At 59.7% G+C, this 18,404-nt stretch overlaps 1 protein-coding gene across 1 annotated transcript; it reads left to right on the forward strand.

Annotated features, from left to right (window-relative positions):
- fbl (fibrillarin) lies at positions 1-14,544 on the forward strand. The gene is made up of 9 exons (XM_067975424.1): positions 1-196; positions 1,298-1,435; positions 2,261-2,401; positions 4,209-4,303; positions 5,936-6,106; positions 6,842-6,974; positions 7,347-7,459; positions 12,119-12,264; positions 13,684-14,544. Exons 1-9 carry the CDS (start codon positions 187-189, stop codon positions 13,709-13,711), a joined length of 975 nt encoding a protein of 324 aa, XP_067831525.1. The 5' UTR covers positions 1-186; the 3' UTR covers positions 13,712-14,544.
- The last annotated feature ends 3,860 nt before the right edge of the window (positions 14,545-18,404 follow it).

Genomic DNA, 18,404 nt, shown 5'->3' on the forward strand with positions numbered 1-18,404 from the left:
CCTGTGACCCGGAGGCCGGATATTGAGCCGCGTGTGCCAGCCGCAGACTCCCATTCAGCAGCACGGCGGCGGCCGGAGAGCAGCGAGTGCGGGCGGCTGTAAATAGTGTCCGAGGCAGCGAGAGCGGCCTAGGCCCAGAAGGAGAAGGAGAAGCAGCCGCCGCCAGGCAGCAGTGAGGACAGCGACATGAGACCCGGTGAGAGCGGGGAGCGGGGGAAAGCAGCCCCCGGGGCCGGACACGTGTGGGGCCCGCTCCTTACACCGCATCCCGGGCACAGCCCACACCCTGCAGCCCAGGCCCACCCGCATCGAACCCGTGCTGTACCTGACCCTGGGAGTGTTTGATGGGACAGTGTAGAGGGAGCTTTACTCTGTATCTAACCCTGTACCTGACCCTGGGAGTGATTGATGGGACAGTGTAGAGGGAGCTTTACTCTGTATCTAACCCTGTACCTGCCCTGGGAGTGTTTGATGGGACAGTGTAGAGGGAGCTTTACTCTGTATCTAACCCTGTACCTGACCCTGGGAGTGTTTGATGGGACAGTGTAGAGGGAGCTTTACTCTGTATCTAACCCTGTACCTGACCCTGGGAGTGTTTGACGGGACAGTGTAGAGGGAGCTTTACTCTGTATCTAACCCTGTACCTGCCCTGGGAGTGTTTGATGGGACAGTGTAGAGGGAGCTTTACTCTGTATCTAACCCTGTACCTGCCCTGGGAGTGTTTGATGGGACAGTGTAGAGGGAGCTTTACTCTGTATCTAACCCTGTACCTGCCCTGGGAGTGTTTGATGGGACAGTGTAGAGGGAGCTTTACTCTGTATCTAACCCTGTACCTGCCCTGGGAGTGTTTGATGGGACAGTGTAGAGGGAGCTTTACTCTGTATCTAACCCTGTACCTGACCCTGGGAGTGTTTGATGGGACAGTGTAGAGGGAGCTTTACTCTGTATCTAACCCTGTACCTGACCCTGGGAGTGTTTGATGCTGATTCTGGATGTGGAAATGAACAATATTTGTTATCGTCCAGCAGAGAAGCCCGTTGCCTCGTTGAGCGACCCTCTGGCTGCCCCCTGGCTGGATTCAGGACCCTCTTGATTCAGGTGCTGTCTCGACCTGTAGCGTGTGTGGTCTCATGGGATAAATCTGCCGTAGCCATGGCAGGTGTCCCCCGCAGGCCAGCGCACTCTCCCTCACCAGACGGGCAGCATCGGTGCCGGTGCGTCGGGTCCATCGTGTCGTTGTGGTGTCCGTGTTACCCCACGGTCTTGGGCTCTTTCTCACCCTTGTTTTGTTTTGAAGGATTCTCGCCCCGTGGTGGCGGTGGAAGGGGAGGCTTCGGAGGACGAGGAGGAGGGAGAGGAGGCTTCGGAGACCGTGGAGGAGGGAGAGGAGGCTTCGGAGACCGCGGGGGACGAGGTGGATTCCGCGGTGGTAGAGGTATGTGCTGCCACCTCAACTCTATCGGGAACCTCAATTCCAAGCCGTGCGTGTGTATATCTCTAAAATACGGGCAGGAAAAGTCCTGCTGGTCCATCCAGCCTGCTCCAAATGTAACGTGGTACGGTCGATCCCGTTTGCTCGTAATCCCAGGGCGTCTCACCCGTATTTAGTTCCAAACTTGTGTGGCAGTTCATCTCCTCTCGATGATTTGTGACTGGGGGCTGTGCTTAAGCCCTCAGCCTGCCCTTAGCGCACTCCCAGGCACTGCGCTGGTTAACCTCTTGGGGCTGGATGGGTCTCATTATTCTGGCTGGCTGCTGTGCGATTGGATCAGGATTTGAGTAGCCATGTGATATCAAATGGGGACCTCCCCCCACCGCAACTCTCCAATTCTGCCCCATTCTCCTCTGATCACCCACTGCCTTGGTTCAGTTGGTGCTACCCCGAGTCAGAAGGTGGTGGGGACAAGCCCCCGCTCCAGGGTTTGAGGTCTCGGTTGACACGGAGTTTGATATCTCCTGGGCAAAGGTGCTCCCTCAGCCGACAGCACCAAACTATGGAATAACTCTTTGCCCACCTCGTTACTGTGTTTGGGACCTTGTTGGAAATGGCTTCTGCCTTTATCGACAGCCACTCGACAATATGAAGGAAAGTGAGGCGAGGTGTTGCTCTGTTTGTTCTTGTTGGGCTGGCGGCCTCCACGCCGGGCAGAGCTGGCGGCCTCCACGCCGGGCAGAGCTGGCGGCCTCCACGCCGTGCTCAGCGCGGTCGATTACACCTGTCGATTATATTCACTCAGTCTGGTTCTTCCTCATCTGCCAGGTGGTGGGTTCAGGTCTCCCGGTGGCCGTGGCGGTGGGGGCCGCGGCGGGGGGAGAGGAGGAGGTCGCGGTGGAGGAAGAGGCGGCCGAGGAGGATTCCGAGGAGGAGTTAAAGTTACAGTCGAGCCACACAGACACGAAGGTGGGTGATGCGCTCTGTCCTGAGTTACACTCGTGGCGCGGTTAGGTCAGCTCTGGCTCAGTGGGTCTCTCTCTCTCTCTCCTCTGAGCCAGAAGGTCATTGGTTCGCGCCCCCACTCCAGAAACTCGAGCCCCAGAATCCAGACCAGCACTCCAAGTGCCAGTGCTGAGGGAGCGCCGCACTGTCGGAGGGTCAGTGCTGAGGGAGCGCCGCACTGTCGGAGGGTCAGTGCTGAGGGAGCGCCGCACTGTCGGAGGGTCAGTGCTGAGGGAGCGCCGCACTGTCGGAGGGTCAGTGCTGAGGGAGCGCCGCACTGTCGGAGGGTCAGTACTGAGGGAGCGCTGCACTGTCGGAGGGTCAGTACTGAGGGAGCGCCGCACTGTCGGAGGGTCAGTACTGAGGGAGCGCCGCACTGTCGGAGGGTCAGTGCTGAGGGAGCGAAAGGCGCTGTAGAAATGCGAGTCTTTCTTGAAGTCGTGGAGTAGGAATTTGGTGGTGGGGGAGGTGTTTCTGTTGTGCATTTCTGTTTTAATCTTCTGCAACGCCCCCCCCCCCCCCCCAAATCCCTTGAAGGCTGTGGCCGGGGTACGGGTTCCACAGGCACTGGGACCCCACTGACGCGATGGTTCCCCTGTGTGAGTCCGTGAGTGTTACGGGGGTTAATTGAATAGTGGAGTGGAGCCCGACCCACCCCATCGTGCCCCCGTCCCCCGGAGAGCAGGTGGTTCTTTCTGTGACCTCCGAACTCTCAGCGTCGAAGGACTGGCTGCTGTGACCTTGCACGGGGTGGGGGGGCTCCTCTCGCTGTGACGCAGAGGGGGATGCTCTGCTCGTTATGACCCGGGGGAGTTGGGGGACGCTCCGCTCACTGAGGTCGGGTGGGGGAGCGAGGGGGCTCCGCTCAATGAGGTCGGGTGGGGGAGCGAGGGGGCTCTGCTCAATGAGGTAGGGTGGGGGAGCGAGGGGGCTCTGCTCGCTGTGACCCGGGAGGGGGAGAGAGCAAGGGGGCTCCGCTCACCGTGACCCGGGAGGGGGAGAGAGCGAGGGGGCTCCGCTCGCCGTGACCCGGGAGGGGGAGAGAGCGAGGGGGCTCTGCTCGCTGTGACCCGGGAGGGGGAGAGAGCGAGGGGGCTCCGCTCGCCGTGACCCGGGAGGGGGAGAGAGCGAGGGGGCTCCGCTCGCCGTGACCCTGGGTGGGGGAGAGAGCGAGGGGGCTCCGCTCGCCGTGACCCGGGAGGGGGAGAGAGCGAGGGGGCTCCGCTCGCCGTGACCCGGGAGGGGGAGAGAGCGAGGGGGCTCCGCTCGCCGTGACTCAGGGTGGGGGAGAGAGCGAAGGGGCTCCGCTCGCCGTGACCCAGGGTGGGGGAGAGAGCGAGGGGGCTCCGCTCGCCGTGACTCAGGGTGGGGGAGAGAGCGAAGGGGCTCCGCTCGCCGTGACTCAGGGTGGGGGAGAGAGCGAGGGGGCTCCGCTCGCCGTGACTCAGGGTGGGGGAGAGAGCGAAGGGGCTCCGCTCGCCGTGACTCAGGGTGGGGGAGAGAGCGAAGGGGCTCCGCTCGCCGTGACTCAGGGTGGGGGAGAGAGCGAGGGGGCTCCGCTCGCCGTGACTCAGGGTGGGGGAGAGAGCGAAGGGGCTCCGCTCGCCGTGACTCAGGGTGGGGGAGAGAGCGAGGGGGCTCCGCTCGCCGTGACTCAGGGTGGGGGAGAGAGCGAAGGGGCTCCGCTCGCCGTGACCCAGGGTGAGGGAGCGAGGGAGAGCGAAGGGGCTGTGCTCACTGTGATCACTGACTTGCTGCCCTCTCCCCTCAGGTGTGTTTATTTGTCGGGGGAAGGAAGATGCGCTGGTGACAAAGAACATGGTTCCCGGAGAGTCGGTGTACGGTGAGAAGAGGATCGGTGTGGAGGTGAGGCTCCCGTTACTGGGTAGGAAGGAACTGACCGACCTGACACAGCACACAAGGGCTCCCTGGACATCACCGTATGGGACAGTGTAGAGGGAGCTTTAATCTGTATCTAACCCTGTACCTGCCCTGGGAGTGTTTGATGGGACAGTGCAGAGGGAGCTTTACTCTGTATCTAACCCTGTACCTGCCCTGGGAGTGTTTGATGGGACAGTGTAGAGGGAGCTTTACTCTGTATCTAACCCTGTACCTGCCCTGGGAGTGTTTGATGGGACAGTGTAGAGGGAGCTTTACTCTGTATCTCACCCTGTACCTGCCCTGGGAGTGTTTGACGGGACAGTGTAGAGGGAGCTTTACTCTGTATCTAACCCTGTACCTGCCCTGGGAGTGTTTGATGGGACAGTGTAGAGGGAGCTTTACTCTGTATCTAACCCTGTACCTGCCCTGGGAGTGTTTGACGGGACAATGTAGGAACAGGAGAAGGCCATTCAGTCCCTTGAGCCTGTTCCACCATTCAGTGAGATCATGGCTGATCTGTACCTTAACACCATCTGCAGGGAAAGAACGATGGGGAAGATCTGAAAGGGTGGGGGGCAGGAGTGATTAAATAACAAAAGGGATGATGGTGCAAGGCAAAGGGGGTGGTAATGGGACAAGTAGAGAAACAAAAGATGGGTCTAGAGGAGGTGTAAATGCTAAAAGCAGAATAGCAGAGGGAAGGGAAGCGTGGAAAATCTGGTGAGGTGGAGAGGGTCGCTGTGGCCCGGGAATGTGATGGAGGAAGGCAGGTAGACGCCAGGGGTACAGACCACCCCCACCGGCCGTGTACCGATAGGGGGCCCTCACCCCAAGCAGCAACTCCCACCTCCACCCCCACCGGCCGTGTACTGATAGGGGATCCTCACCCCAAGGGGTGGGGTGGGCGGGCGTTTCTCCGGGCGGTGGGGTGGGCGGGCGTTTCTCCGTCTGGTCGGTGGGGTGGGCGGGCGTTTCTCCGGGCGGTGGGGTGGGCGGGCGTTTCTCCGTCCGGTCGGTGGGGTGGGCGGGCGTTTCTTCGGTGTGGGGTGTTTCTCCGTCTGGTCGGTCGGTGGGGTGGGCGGGCGTTTCTCCGTCTGGTCGGTGGGGTGGGCGGGCGTTTCTCCGGGCGGTGGGGTGGGTGGGCGTTTCTCCGTCTGGTCGGTGGGGTGGGCGGGCGGTGGGGTGGGCGGGCGTTTCTCCGTCCGGTCGGTGGGGTGGGCGGGCGTTTCTCCGGGCGGTGGGGTGGGCGGGCGTTTCTCCGTCTGGTCGGTGGGGGGGTTGGGTGTTTCTCCGTCCGGTCGGTGGGGTGGGCGGGCGTTTCTCCGGGCGGTGGGGTGGGCGGGCGTTTCTCCGTCCGGTCGGTGGGGTGGGCGGGCGTTTCTCCACCACCTGATGCTGCCATCTACCATTACAAGCCCCTTCTGTCTGAGGGATCTGAAGTTGTTAAACTCTACGTTAAGCGCCTAGTGGAAAGATAAGGTGCTGTTCCTGAGCTTCACTGGAACAATGTAGGAGGCCGAGGACCGAGTGGGATGGCGTATTCAAGTGCTGGTATGTTTGGGTTTATGCACAGTTTGCCTGGAGTAGGTGGAATTCACTGCGGATGATGTTTTGCAGGAAGCCGAGACGAAGATTGAGTACAGAGCGTGGAACCCATTCCGATCGAAGCTTGCGGCTGCAATCCTGGGCGGCATCGACCAGATTCACATCAAACCTGGAGCCAAAGTGCTGTATTTAGGAGCTGCATCTGGCACCACGGTTTCACACGTGTCGGACATTGTGGGACCTGTGAGTGGGCAGGAGATTCATCACTGCGTGTTGTGTTAGTCGGGCTAAACACCAGGAGGGGCCCAGCACAGACCCACCCCCAGTCTGGTCGGGGGAGGGGTGTTTCTCCGTCTGGTTGGTCGGTGGGATGGGCGGGCGTTTCTCCGTCCGGTCGGTGGGCGGGCGTTTTTCCATCCGGTCGGTGGGCGGGCGTTTCTCCGGTCGGTGGGGTGGGCGGGCGTTTCTCCGTCTGGTCGGTGGGGTGGGGGTTTGGGTGTTTCTCCGTCCGGTCGGTGGGGTGGGCGGGCGTTTCTCCGTCCGGTCGGTGGGGTGGGCGGGCGTTTCTCCGTCCGGTCGGTGGGGTGGGCGGGCGTTTCTCTGTCCGGTCGGTGGGGTGGGCGGGCGTTTCTCCGGTGGGTGGGCGGGCGTTCGTCCGGTCGGTGGGGTGGGCGGGCGTTTCTCCGTCCGGTCGGTGGGGTGGGCGGGCGTTTCTCCGTCCGGTCGGTGGGGTGGGCGGGCGTTTCTCCGTCCGGTCGGTGGGGTGGGCGGGCGTTTCTCCGGTCGGTGGGGTGGGCGGGCGTTTCTCCGTCCGGTCGGTGGGGTGGGGGTGTGGGGCGTTTCTCCGTCCGTCCGGTCGGTGGGGCGGGCGGGCGTTTCTCCGTCCGGTCGGTGGGGCGGGCGGGCGTTTTTCCGTCCGGTTTGTGGGGGGGTGGGTGTTTGTCCGGTCGGGTCTGATTTCTCCCTTTCCTCCGGCAGGACGGGCTCGTTTACGCGGTGGAGTTCTCTCACAGATCTGGCCGTGATCTCATCAACGTGGCGAAAAAGCGAACGAACATTATCCCCATCATCGAGGACGCCAGGCACCCCCACAAATACCGCATGCTCATAGGTAGGGAGGGTCAGACACTGCAGCTTGGGGACCTGGCTTCGAATGCAGCTCAGGCAGAGAGGGTGAGGTCTCATGAGGATGAGCCCGTGTGAAGCGGGTTTGTGACAGTCCGAATAACGAGCAGGAGCCGGAGCCCGAAGCTGCTCCTCGTTGAGGACTAAATTGGCCCGCTCACTCTCGGTACTTTGGAGTTGCCCAACTTCTCGAGGGCAAGTGGGCAGACTTTCCTCCCTGCGTAAGGGTGAGCAGCTCATTCTGGGACAGTCTGTCCTATTGGCTCCAGCACAGACTAGATGGGTGTGAGAGGAGCTTGTTGGTGAGAGGGGACCGTGGGATCCCCCTTGGTATTCATCGTCTAACTTTCACCTGCAGGAATGGTGGACGTCATCTTTGCAGATGTGGCACAGCCGGACCAGGGCAGGATCGTGGCGCTCAACGCACACCATTTCCTCAAAGTGGGCGGTCACTTCGTCATCTCCATAAAGGTGAGGCTGCGGCACAGAGTCCAGCAACTCTTCGGGGTGGGCGATTTTAAACTCAAGTTGCCGTGTTTGCTGCACAGAAGGTGTTTGAGGGGCTGGTGCACCTCCCCCAATCCCGAATCCCACTGGAGAGGGTCCACGTGACACAGCTTCCGTCCACTAAAATTCTCCACTTCATTTGGCTGTGCTCACTCTCTCTCTCGCGCTCTCTCTCTCTCTCTCTCTCACACCCCTCGAACGAAGGACAAGAGGAACTTCCATTTGTACCGTTCATCCCCATGTTTTTGGGACATCCCAAGGTGCCTCGCAGCCAGTGAATTACTTTGTTTTTTGAAGGTCAGCAACTACTGTTCTCAAGGCAAACCCAGCAATCAACTTGCACAGAGCCCAGAAACAGCAAGTGAATGAATGACCAGTTACCCCGGGTGTTTTTGATGGTGTTGGTTGAGGGGGGAGTTTTGGCCAAGGAGATTATTAGGATCTCACTGCTCGTCGTCCGATAGTGCCGCAGGATCTGTAAATCCACTTGAACAGACAAATGAGGCCTTGGTTTATCGCCTCGTCAGAGCACCAGCAACTCTTCCAGCGTAATACTCCCTCAGTACTGCAGGGAAGTAACAGCCTGGATTATGTGCTCAAGTCCCGGAGTGGGTCTTGAAGCCACGTCCATCAGCAGAACGAGAAACCTACTCTACTCTAACCCATTCTTTCTTGGGACCGTAAAACTATGGAACTCTTTGCCTCCCTCAGTCTTCCCTCCCTCCTATAATCTGCAGGCATCTTTTATCCTACTCTTTGCAACCTCGATGCCCTGCGCTCTGGGGCCCCAGCCCCTCCCCTGGTGCCCTGCGCTCTGGGGCCCCAGCCCCTCCCCTGGTGCCCTGCGCTCTGGGGCCCCAGCCCCTCCCCTGGTGCCCTGCGCTCTGGGGCCCAGCCCCTCCCCTGGTGCCCTGCGCTCTGGGGCCCAGCCCCTCCCCTGGTGCCCTGCGCTCTGGGGCCCAGCCCCTCCCCTGGTGCCCTGCGCTCTGGGGCCCAGCCCCTCCCCTGGTGCCCTGCGCTCTGGGGCCCAGCCCCTCCCCTGGTGCCCTGCGCTCTGGGGCCCAGCCCCTCCCCTGGTGCCCTGCGCTCTGGGGCCCAGCCCCTCCCCTGGTGCCCTGCGCTCTGGGGCCCAGCCCCTCCCCTGGTGCCCTGCGCTCTGGGGCCCAGCCCCTCCCCTGGTGCCCTGCGCTCTGGGGCCCAGCCCCTCCCCTGGTGCCCTGCGCTCTGGGGCCCAGCCCCTCCCCTGGTGCCCTGCGCTCTGGGGCCCAGCCCCTCCCCTGGTGCCCTGCGCTCTGGGGCCCAGCCCCTCCCCTGGTGCCCTGCGCTCTGGGGCCCAGCCCCTCCCCTGGTGCCCTGCGCTCTGGGGCCCAGCCCCTCCCCTGGTGCCCTGCGCTCTGGGGCCCAGCCCCTCCCCTGGTGCCCTGCGCTCTGGGGCCCAGCCCCTCCCCTGGTGCCCTGCGCTCTGGGGCCCAGCCCCTCCCCTGGTGCCCTGCGCTCTGGGGCCCAGCCCCTCCCCTGGTGCCCTGCGCTCTGGGGCCCAGCCCCTCCCCTGGTGCCCTGCGCTCTGGGGCCCAGCCCCTCCCCTGGTGCCCTGCGCTCTGGGGCCCAGCCCCTCCCCTGGTGCCCTGCGCTCTGGGGCCCAGCCCCTCCCCTGGTGCCCTGCGCTCTGGGGCCCAGCCCCTCCCCTGGTGCCCTGCGCTCTGGGGCCCAGCCCCTCCCCTGGTGCCCTGCGCTCTGGGGCCCAGCCCCTCCCCTGGTGCCCTGCGCTCTGGGGCCCAGCCCCTCCCCTGGTGCCCTGCGCTCTGGGGCCCAGCCCCTCCCCTGGTGCCCTGCGCTCTGGGGCCCAGCCCCTCCCCTGGTGCCCTGCGCTCTGGGGCCCAGCCCCTCCCCTGGTGCCCTGCGCTCTGGGGCCCAGCCCCTCCCCTGGTGCCCTGCGCTCTGGGGCCCAGCCCCTCCCCTGGTGCCCTGCGCTCTGGGGCCCAGCCCCTCCCCTGGTGCCCTGCGCTCTGGGGCCCAGCCCCTCCCCTGGTGCCCTGCGCTCTGGGGCCCAGCCCCTCCCCTGGTGCCCTGCGCTCTGGGGCCCAGCCCCTCCCCTGGTGCCCTGCGCTCTGGGGCCCAGCCCCTCCCCTGGTGCCCTGCGCTCTGGGGCCCAGCCCCTCCCCTGGTGCCCTGCGCTCTGGGGCCCAGCCCCTCCCCTGGTGCCCTGCGCTCTGGGGCCCAGCCCCTCCCCTGGTGCCCTGCGCTCTGGGGCCCAGCCCCTCCCCTGGTGCCCTGCGCTCTGGGGCCCAGCCCCTCCCCTGGTGCCCTGCGCTCTGGGGCCCAGCCCCTCCCCTGGTGCCCTGCGCTCTGGGGCCCAGCCCCTCCCCTGGTGCCCTGCGCTCTGGGGCCCAGCCCCTCCCCTGGTGCCCTGCGCTCTGGGGCCCAGCCCCTCCCCTGGTGCCCTGCGCTCTGGGGCCCAGCCCCTCCCCTGGTGCCCTGCGCTCTGGGGCCCAGCCCCTCCCCTGGTGCCCTGCGCTCTGGGGCCCAGCCCCTCCCCTGGTGCCCTGCGCTCTGGGGCCCAGCCCCTCCCCTGGTGCCCTGCGCTCTGGGGCCCAGCCCCTCCCCTGGTGCCCTGCGCTCTGGGGCCCAGCCCCTCCCCTGGTGCCCTGCGCTCTGGGGCCCAGCCCCTCCCCTGGTGCCCTGCGCTCTGGGGCCCAGCCCCTCCCCTGGTGCCCTGCGCTCTGGGGCCCAGCCCCTCCCCTGGTGCCCTGCGCTCTGGGGCCCAGCCCCTCCCCTGGTGCCCTGCGCTCTGGGGCCCAGCCCCTCCCCTGGTGCCCTGCGCTCTGGGGCCCAGCCCCTCCCCTGGTGCCCTGCGCTCTGGGGCCCAGCCCCTCCCCTGGTGCCCTGCGCTCTGGGGCCCAGCCCCTCCCCTGGTGCCCTGCGCTCTGGGGCCCAGCCCCTCCCCTGGTGCCCTGCGCTCTGGGGCCCAGCCCCTCCCCTGGTGCCCTGCGCTCTGGGGCCCAGCCCCTCCCCTGGTGCCCTGCGCTCTGGGGCCCAGCCCCTCCCCTGGTGCCCTGCGCTCTGGGGCCCAGCCCCTCCCCTGGTGCCCTGCGCTCTGGGGCCCAGCCCCTCCCCTGGTGCCCTGCGCTCTGGGGCCCAGCCCCTCCCCTGGTGCCCTGCGCTCTGGGGCCCAGCCCCTCCCCTGGTGCCCTGCGCTCTGGGGCCCAGCCCCTCCCCTGGTGCCCTGCGCTCTGGGGCCCAGCCCCTCCCCTGGTGCCCTGCGCTCTGGGGCCCAGCCCCTCCCCTGGTGCCCTGCGCTCTGGGGCCCAGCCCCTCCCCTGGTGCCCTGCGCTCTGGGGCCCAGCCCCTCCCCTGGTGCCCTGCGCTCTGGGGCCCAGCCCCTCCCCTGGTGCCCTGCGCTCTGGGGCCCAGCCCCTCCCCTGGTGCCCTGCGCTCTGGGGCCCAGCCCCTCCCCTGGTGCCCTGCGCTCTGGGGCCCAGCCCCTCCCCTGGTGCCCTGCGCTCTGGGGCCCAGCCCCTCCCCTGGTGCCCTGCGCTCTGGGGCCCAGCCCCTCCCCTGGTGCCCTGCGCTCTGGGGCCCAGCCCCTCCCCTGGTGCCCTGCGCTCTGGGGCCCAGCCCCTCCCCTGGTGCCCTGCGCTCTGGGGCCCAGCCCCTCCCCTGGTGCCCTGCGCTCTGGGGCCCAGCCCCTCCCCTGGTGCCCTGCGCTCTGGGGCCCAGCCCCTCCCCTGGTGCCCTGCGCTCTGGGGCCCAGCCCCTCCCCTGGTGCCCTGCGCTCTGGGGCCCAGCCCCTCCCCTGGTGCCCTGCGCTCTGGGGCCCAGCCCCTCCCCTGGTGCCCTGCGCTCTGGGGCCCAGCCCCTCCCCTGGTGCCCTGCGCTCTGGGGCCCAGCCCCTCCCCTGGTGCCCTGCGCTCTGGGGCCCAGCCCCTCCCCTGGTGCCCTGCGCTCTGGGGCCCAGCCCCTCCCCTGGTGCCCTGCGCTCTGGGGCCCAGCCCCTCCCCTGGTGCCCTGCGCTCTGGGGCCCAGCCCCTCCCCTGGTGCCCTGCGCTCTGGGGCCCAGCCCCTCCCCTGGTGCCCTGCGCTCTGGGGCCCAGCCCCTCCCCTGGTGCCCTGCGCTCTGGGGCCCAGCCCCTCCCCTGGTGCCCTGCGCTCTGGGGCCCAGCCCCTCCCCTGGTGCCCTGCGCTCTGGGGCCCAGCCCCTCCCCTGGTGCCCTGCGCTCTGGGGCCCAGCCCCTCCCCTGGTGCCCTGCGCTCTGGGGCCCAGCCCCTCCCCTGGTGCCCTGCGCTCTGGGGCCCAGCCCCTCCCCTGGTGCCCTGCGCTCTGGGGCCCAGCCCCTCCCCTGGTGCCCTGCGCTCTTGGGCCCAGCCCCTCCCCGAATGTCTGTTGCCTGGGTTTGCCATACTGCTACACTTTCGCTGGTAATCTGGCGGTCGTTTTTGAGGCATTGATAGCTGGATATCAGTGTTTTAATATGGCATGGTATTGGGTGGTGTACCAGGGAGGGCATCCGATGAATCTGTACCCACAGACTGGAACTATCTGTAGTTGGACAGTGGCGAACCACAGCACAGGCTGCACTGGGCCCCCACTCACTCTGTTTTATATGTGTGTGTTTTTCCCTCCAGGCAAACTGCATCGACTCCACTGCAGCACCTGAGGCAGTGTTTGCGTCAGAGGTGAAGAAACTGCAACAGGAGAACATGAAGCCCCAGGAACAGCTGACGTTGGAGCCCTACGAGAGAGACCATGCTGTAGTAGTTGGAATATACAGGTGTGTATGTCACTAGATTACTCCTGTCCCGCTGGGAGGGGATAGGGCTGCTTACTAACTCCAACCGATGGGAAGCAGGCTCTTGGTTTGGGGGTGAAATTTGATCTATTTCTTGCTGCACAGGATTGCATTGTGTTCCAGGTGGCAGGAGTGAGGTTGGGTACGTGACCTTGTGTTCAGAGGGTGCTCCTAATAGCAGCGTGTTACAATCTTCATAACTTTGCTATGAGTGGGATCCGACCAGGCCGCAGACCCTCAATTCCTCTCTGGTAACAGTTGGGCTCGTGTATCTGGGATGTGGACTTTAATCTCCAAAAGCCATGCAGATCAGCCGTGATCTAATTGAATGGCGGAACAGGCTCAAGGGGCTGAATGGCCTCCTGCTGTTCCTATGGAGATGGGAGACTCACTGAATCTAACTTTCAAAAAAAAAAGCCATAAGGCCACTGAACCTCCTTGGTGTCTTCACTGGCGATATGTTCAGGTGCACCATTCTGAGTGGTCAGAGTGCCTGTGAAAAAATTGCAAAGCTGCTATTTGTGGATGATGATGATGTTGTTGTCAGACTCATCTGGTGATCTAGCGTCCTCTAGTCAAGGTATTGATGAACGATAGAAGGATTGCCTGTCCCAATCCACTGATTCGGATCAGTGGCACGAGTCAGTTTGAACCTAGACGCAGTCCTGAGTTAAGGGGCAGTGAGCAACTCGGGCTCCCCGCACTTTGGCTCTGCCTGGAGCTAGCTGCAAAGGTTTGGGGGGGGAGGGTGGAGAGATCTGTTTTACGCTCTGGAGCCCAGTACCAACTTTCTTTGAGTTTTTCTGTGATCGTAATACGCATGTGGTTTGAATTGGAGAGACCTGTCGTTGCAGCTGTTTGCTGGCGTGTCCTGGTGCACAGTTACAGATTTAACAATACAGTCGGGACAGCGGAGCAGAGATTTGGGGCGGGAGGAGGGGGTTAGAATCACCAAGGATTCTGCTCCCGATCACTTGGATGAAGAACCGGAGGGTGGCTGGTGCCGGTGGAATCCTTCAGACGGAGTGGGGGTGGTGGGACCTGACCCCTTGAGCTGTCTTCGGTACCACTGCTCCTTTTGAATTCCTCCTCCTGGGCCTCTTGACTTTCTCTCCAGGTCAGGTGACCTCATTTGAAGCATTAGCTGTCTTTTTCCCCTGTTTTTATAGTCACGTGGGATTTTGGACCTATGCTGTCGTGAAAATTAATCCAGGTGGAGTTTTTTTTTTGATGGTCTTGTTCTCCGCTATTACCTGATTTACAATGGACGCCTTTGATTGAATCTGCAGTTATTCTGAAAGTGTCCGCTGTGAATAACTGTGCACTGAGACACTGTGCGTCATAAGCCATTAGACTGATTCGGGCAATGCTGCGTTTGTGACATTGACACTTCTCTTACAGGGCACAATCCAAACAGAAGAAATTTTAACCAAGGTTGGAACGGCAGGACAGCGGCAGAGAAAGCTTTGTGACATGCTACAGTCCGAGACTCGATTGCAAAAACTCTTCTGACTGGATCTCTAAGTGTGGAACTCGAGAACAATTTGCTGACTTTTTTTTAAATGGACACCTGTTTTCTTTCTAATAGTGTAGCCCAGTTTGGGGTCCCTCCCACCACTGTCAAAGCTATTAAGTTGTCGAACTCTTACTGTTTGTAATATATTCCAAACTGTTCGGAGTTTCCGGAATTGGAGGGGACGGCGAGAGGGTTAAGGATATGGAAAAGCCTGCAGATTTATGGGGAGTTTTATTTTTAAATCAAACCTTTTGGGCGGGGGCAGGATTCAGAGTGGAGTTGTGTGTCTCACTGGAGCAGGCCTGCCTGCCTGCCATGTTGGGAGGTGCTTGTCGGATTTTCAGCTGGATAAGAGCATGCTGTGAGGGGCCAGCGAGGGATGTGGGGCTGCCTGCAGTAATTCACTTTGCGAGTTAACGGGTTGGAATGAGTTGTGTAGCCTCTTGTGTGTTTCGTGCATCTCCTGGAGATTGGGAATGGGCAGCTAGTGTCCGCGTTAAAGTCGAACGGGAGCCTGGTTTGTAAAACAGAATCCATTTACAAGCACACTGATCCATAGATCTGCCCTGGGGAATACCCCACGTCCTCTTAAACATTTTCACCCCATTTGAAAGGTTTTGTGGGTGAGGCTGATTGGAGTATTCTTGCCTTCAGTGACAGAAGCTGGCCCAGGAGACAATGTTGTGAACTTAAGTTGCTAACAAATTTGCAATGCATTTCTATATTATTAAAAAAACCCAAAGAAACTTGGGATGCAATGTGTTCTTTTCTGGGGGTTCTCTGTCTTAGAATTGGTAACTTGGAGGGGTGGAGGTGAGAGGAAGGAAAGAGAGAGAAGCAGGATTAATGGTGTGACACAGCACTGCTCGTTATCCAGAGTTCTGGATTTGAGTGTTTTCCCTTGGATAAGTTGCCCCCCCCCCCCAACTCGGAGGGTTGGGATGGTCTTAAGGAGAATGAGCTTTACACAAACTGCTTCTCCATGCAGGTTTTTGTTTGATGTTTCCCCAGTTTTCTCTCCTGAGGGCACTGGCATTTGCTGGGTTCTTTGGACAATGGGCCCACTCCGTTACTGGGCCTTGTGTGAGCCTAGATACCGGATATCACAGCTGGAATTGACCTCGTCCTCACACCCCATTAACCCATACACTTTCCAATGTGGGAGGGGGGGAAGACACTGATCAGGAGCAGCAATCCCCACTAATTTTTGTTTTTGTTCCCTCTCTAGTCCAGGGGTATGAGGTGGGTTGGACCAACATTGCTGTTGCCCTTGCTGAGTCCAGCTCACCCAGCAAAGATCTTACTACCATATTGGGCGGTGCATTCACCAGCTGGGGTGGCAGAGGTTTCAGAAACCAAGTCCAAAGACTAACGAGCTGGTTCAATATACCAGGATGGATGCTGGAGCCATGGGTTAGAGCATTTATTTCACTCTTTATTCTTGCCAGTGCTGATCCCTGGAATCAAACTGTTGCAGATTGACTTTGTGCCCTCTCCAACAGCGTTGTTCGGCAGATTGTGTTGATGCTCTGGTCGTAAAATTTCTGCCCGCTTCCTCGTCTGGTGTTCAGCGTTGAGATATCGGTCACAGACCTGCCCAATTTAGATATGAACAGTAAACGTGGTGGCTGCATAATGACTTTGAGCAGAAAGCTACCCAGGGCTGGCTTCTGCTGTGCCTGGATTTTGAGTGGGATGTGAAGATTGTAGGAGCATGGTTAATGTTTCTCGAAGCCTGGTTCATTGTGAGTAATAGCACTATCTTGTCTAAATAATGGCCACGCTGCTTGAGCATGCCAATTGATGTCTTCTATCTTTTTAATTCTACGTAAGCTGCAATTTTTTTAATGGAAGAGATTGAGTCTTCCAAAAGCTTGACCAGAGTGTTGGAATACTACAGCTCCCCTTAGGCCTTGACACGCCATTCACTGTCTGAGCTCAAGAGGCCGCTGATGTGCTGCTGGGGCGAGCCTGAGGATGAATGTTCTCTGGATGCCTTGCCTGTCGTGACACAATCTGCGGCGGGAAGCCCACACACCTTCGCCCCGTCCCTATTCCGTTATTGTGCCACTTCCATCAATCAGAGTGAGATTTCCAACTTGTAATGAATTCTGGGCAGTTTTATGATTGTGGCTCAATGCCATATGAAGTGCCCAAACTGATTTCATGTAGAATCCTCACAGCCAGGAGAGAAGAGGAAACTTCCACCCCTTTAGGGCTAGATTCAAACTCCAACCGCACAGGTGAGAAGAGTCTGACCCCATGTCAAATGGTCTCCTGTTGCAACTTTTATCCAGTTTTCTCCCTCCTCTCCTGAAGGTGTTGATTCTTGCAGCGTACAGTTTGAGGAGAACTGGCTGCCCCCCTGTATATCATCCAAGTGGTCAGCACACTGTTCCATCAATGGGAAAGAGATGGCAACGCTCCTAAAATCACCAACACATTTGTCTACACCTCGTGCCTTGTAAACCCTGAGAGACACATTTGGCAGGTACGTGTCATATATTGTTCAATGTTGTCAAGTTAGGAAATGTTTGAGAGATTTATGATCAAAATAAGGCGAGTGTTTAATGTATTTAGACACATGGAGAGCGGTGTTTATTTTGTTTTTTTTTAAGAGGTGAAATAAAAACAGTGCTGGAAAGACGAGGTGGGTTCGTCGGCAACTGGAGAAAGAAACGACCCATCCGTTCTCAGGCTGGTGAGAGGCCCTACCTAAACGTTAACCTTTCTTTTCACAGTGCCTTCATACAGCTACTGTAGTATTGGTGCGCTTCACTTTGTGCCAATTCAGCAGCCGTAATATAATTTGCAGCCTGAGTCCCCGGCACTGGATTGTAGCAGAGAATCAGTTCAGGGCTTCACATTCAGTTTATAAAAGTTTGGCATTGGTGCAAAGTTGACCTGACACCAAACCTGTCGTGTTAATTTACCTGTTGGATATGGAATGACCTGTTGTATTTCCAGTATTTGCTGGATTTTCCTTTCTATTCCCCATTCCCATCCCCATCCAAGCAGGTGACATTTGAGTGAAACTTGGTAGGGGAATGGGACTAATTGGATAGCTTTCAATGAGCCGGCACAGGCACGGTGGGCCGAATGGCCGCCTCCTGTACTGTACCTACTATGATGTGTCTCAGTTAGGACACAAACGTGATAGAGCAGGAGATTAAGGGCAAGGTGGGGGGGGGGGGGGGTTAAACATCCCCTCACCCCAGTCCATGGGAATCGTGGGTTGTGGGGAGAGGCGGGAAATTTAAATGCCAGTTGCAATTAAATCTTATTTTTTTAAAAATGACGAACACTCCTTGATGATTTTGATTTTAAAATCAAGGAAAGGCTTTTTCCTGGGGCTGGGCTGCGCCGCCATCTTGTTGCCATGGGAGGGGAGGGAGCGGGAGATTTGAACCGGAGGAGGTTGATTCCCTGTTTTATTCGATCTTCACGAACCCCCGTTTTCCCCCCTCTCCTTCACACTTTCTGATGTTTTGACAATGTTTGAAACGCTCGGGTTGTCCGCCTTACTGTCCAAAGTTAGACGTTTAACAGCCGCTTACCTCGATAACGGCCGCCGGCTTCGCGTCGCCATCTTGTTAACCCGGCGCCGGCGAACATTCCACGGCCGCGTTCAAATTGTAAATATTTAATGTTCGAACGCGAATAAATCTTAAAATCTCCCCCCAAATATGAATTTATTTTGTTTTATAGTTTACCGGGGGAGTTTAAAAGACGATTAATTTTAGCCTTTTCTTGCGAGGATCGTTGCAGTCGCCATCTTGTGACCGGCGCGCGGGAAATTTAAATTGTTCTTTTGCGGGGGGGAGAATTATAACCTGAAATATAATAAATTAATGATAGAAATAGTGTATTTATATTTAAATTGTACTCCAGCTGTTTGTTTTTGTTTTTAGGACGCCGACTCCTGGCTGGCGTGTCGGGGAAAAACGTAAATGAGCCGCAAGTTATTCTTTTGGAGGAATAAAAAACAAAAGATGTCGAAGTGATTAATTGTTTAAATACAAAACCAGCGCAATAAATTAATTATATATATATATATATATAAATGTGTGTTTTTAAAAACACGCTTTTATGTGGAGAGGAGTCCGGCAGGTGGCGGTTTGTTGTGGCCGCCATTTTGTAGGCGGCCTGCGGGAAATTTAAACCGGCAGAATGTAATTTATTCCATTCATAAAAATAATAACTGACGGAATTTTTGACTGATTTATCGACACGGGGGAGCTAAAGACACCGATTGTGATTTTTAAAAAGTGTGGGTTTTTTTCCTTCTCTTTCTAGGCCGACCGGGGCCGGCGGTTTGTTGTGGCCGCCATTTTGTAGGTGGCGCGCGGCGGAGGCGGGAAGTTTGAATCGGCCGGTGGTTTTAATTAATCGGTGTGAGGAGGAGGAGGAGGAGGGAAAGGTGCCGGCTGATGGAGGGTGTCGGAGGGCGGCCCCGGTCCTGGCCCGAAGCCGGGGCCGGCGGGCGGTCGGTGTGAGGAGGAGGCCGGGCCGGGCAGGGCAGGGCTCGGTACGGGCAGCGCCATCTTGTCGCTCGGGCTGTGACCCGGAGTAGAGGAGAGAGGAGAGAGGAGAGGAGGGGGGGGAG

The sequence above is a fragment of the Heptranchias perlo genome, chromosome 42 (assembly GCF_035084215.1).
Source record: "Heptranchias perlo isolate sHepPer1 chromosome 42, sHepPer1.hap1, whole genome shotgun sequence".
NCBI lineage: Eukaryota > Metazoa > Chordata > Chondrichthyes > Hexanchiformes > Hexanchidae > Heptranchias > Heptranchias perlo.

Coding starts and splice junctions, on each gene's coding strand:
- fbl (XM_067975424.1), top strand. Junction 2,402..4,208: donor CGAGCCACACAGACACGAAG/GTGGGTGATGCG, acceptor CTCTCCCCTCAG/GTGTGTTTATTTGTCGGGGG. Junction 6,107..6,841: donor TGTCGGACATTGTGGGACCT/GTGAGTGGGCAG, acceptor TTCCTCCGGCAG/GACGGGCTCGTTTACGCGGT.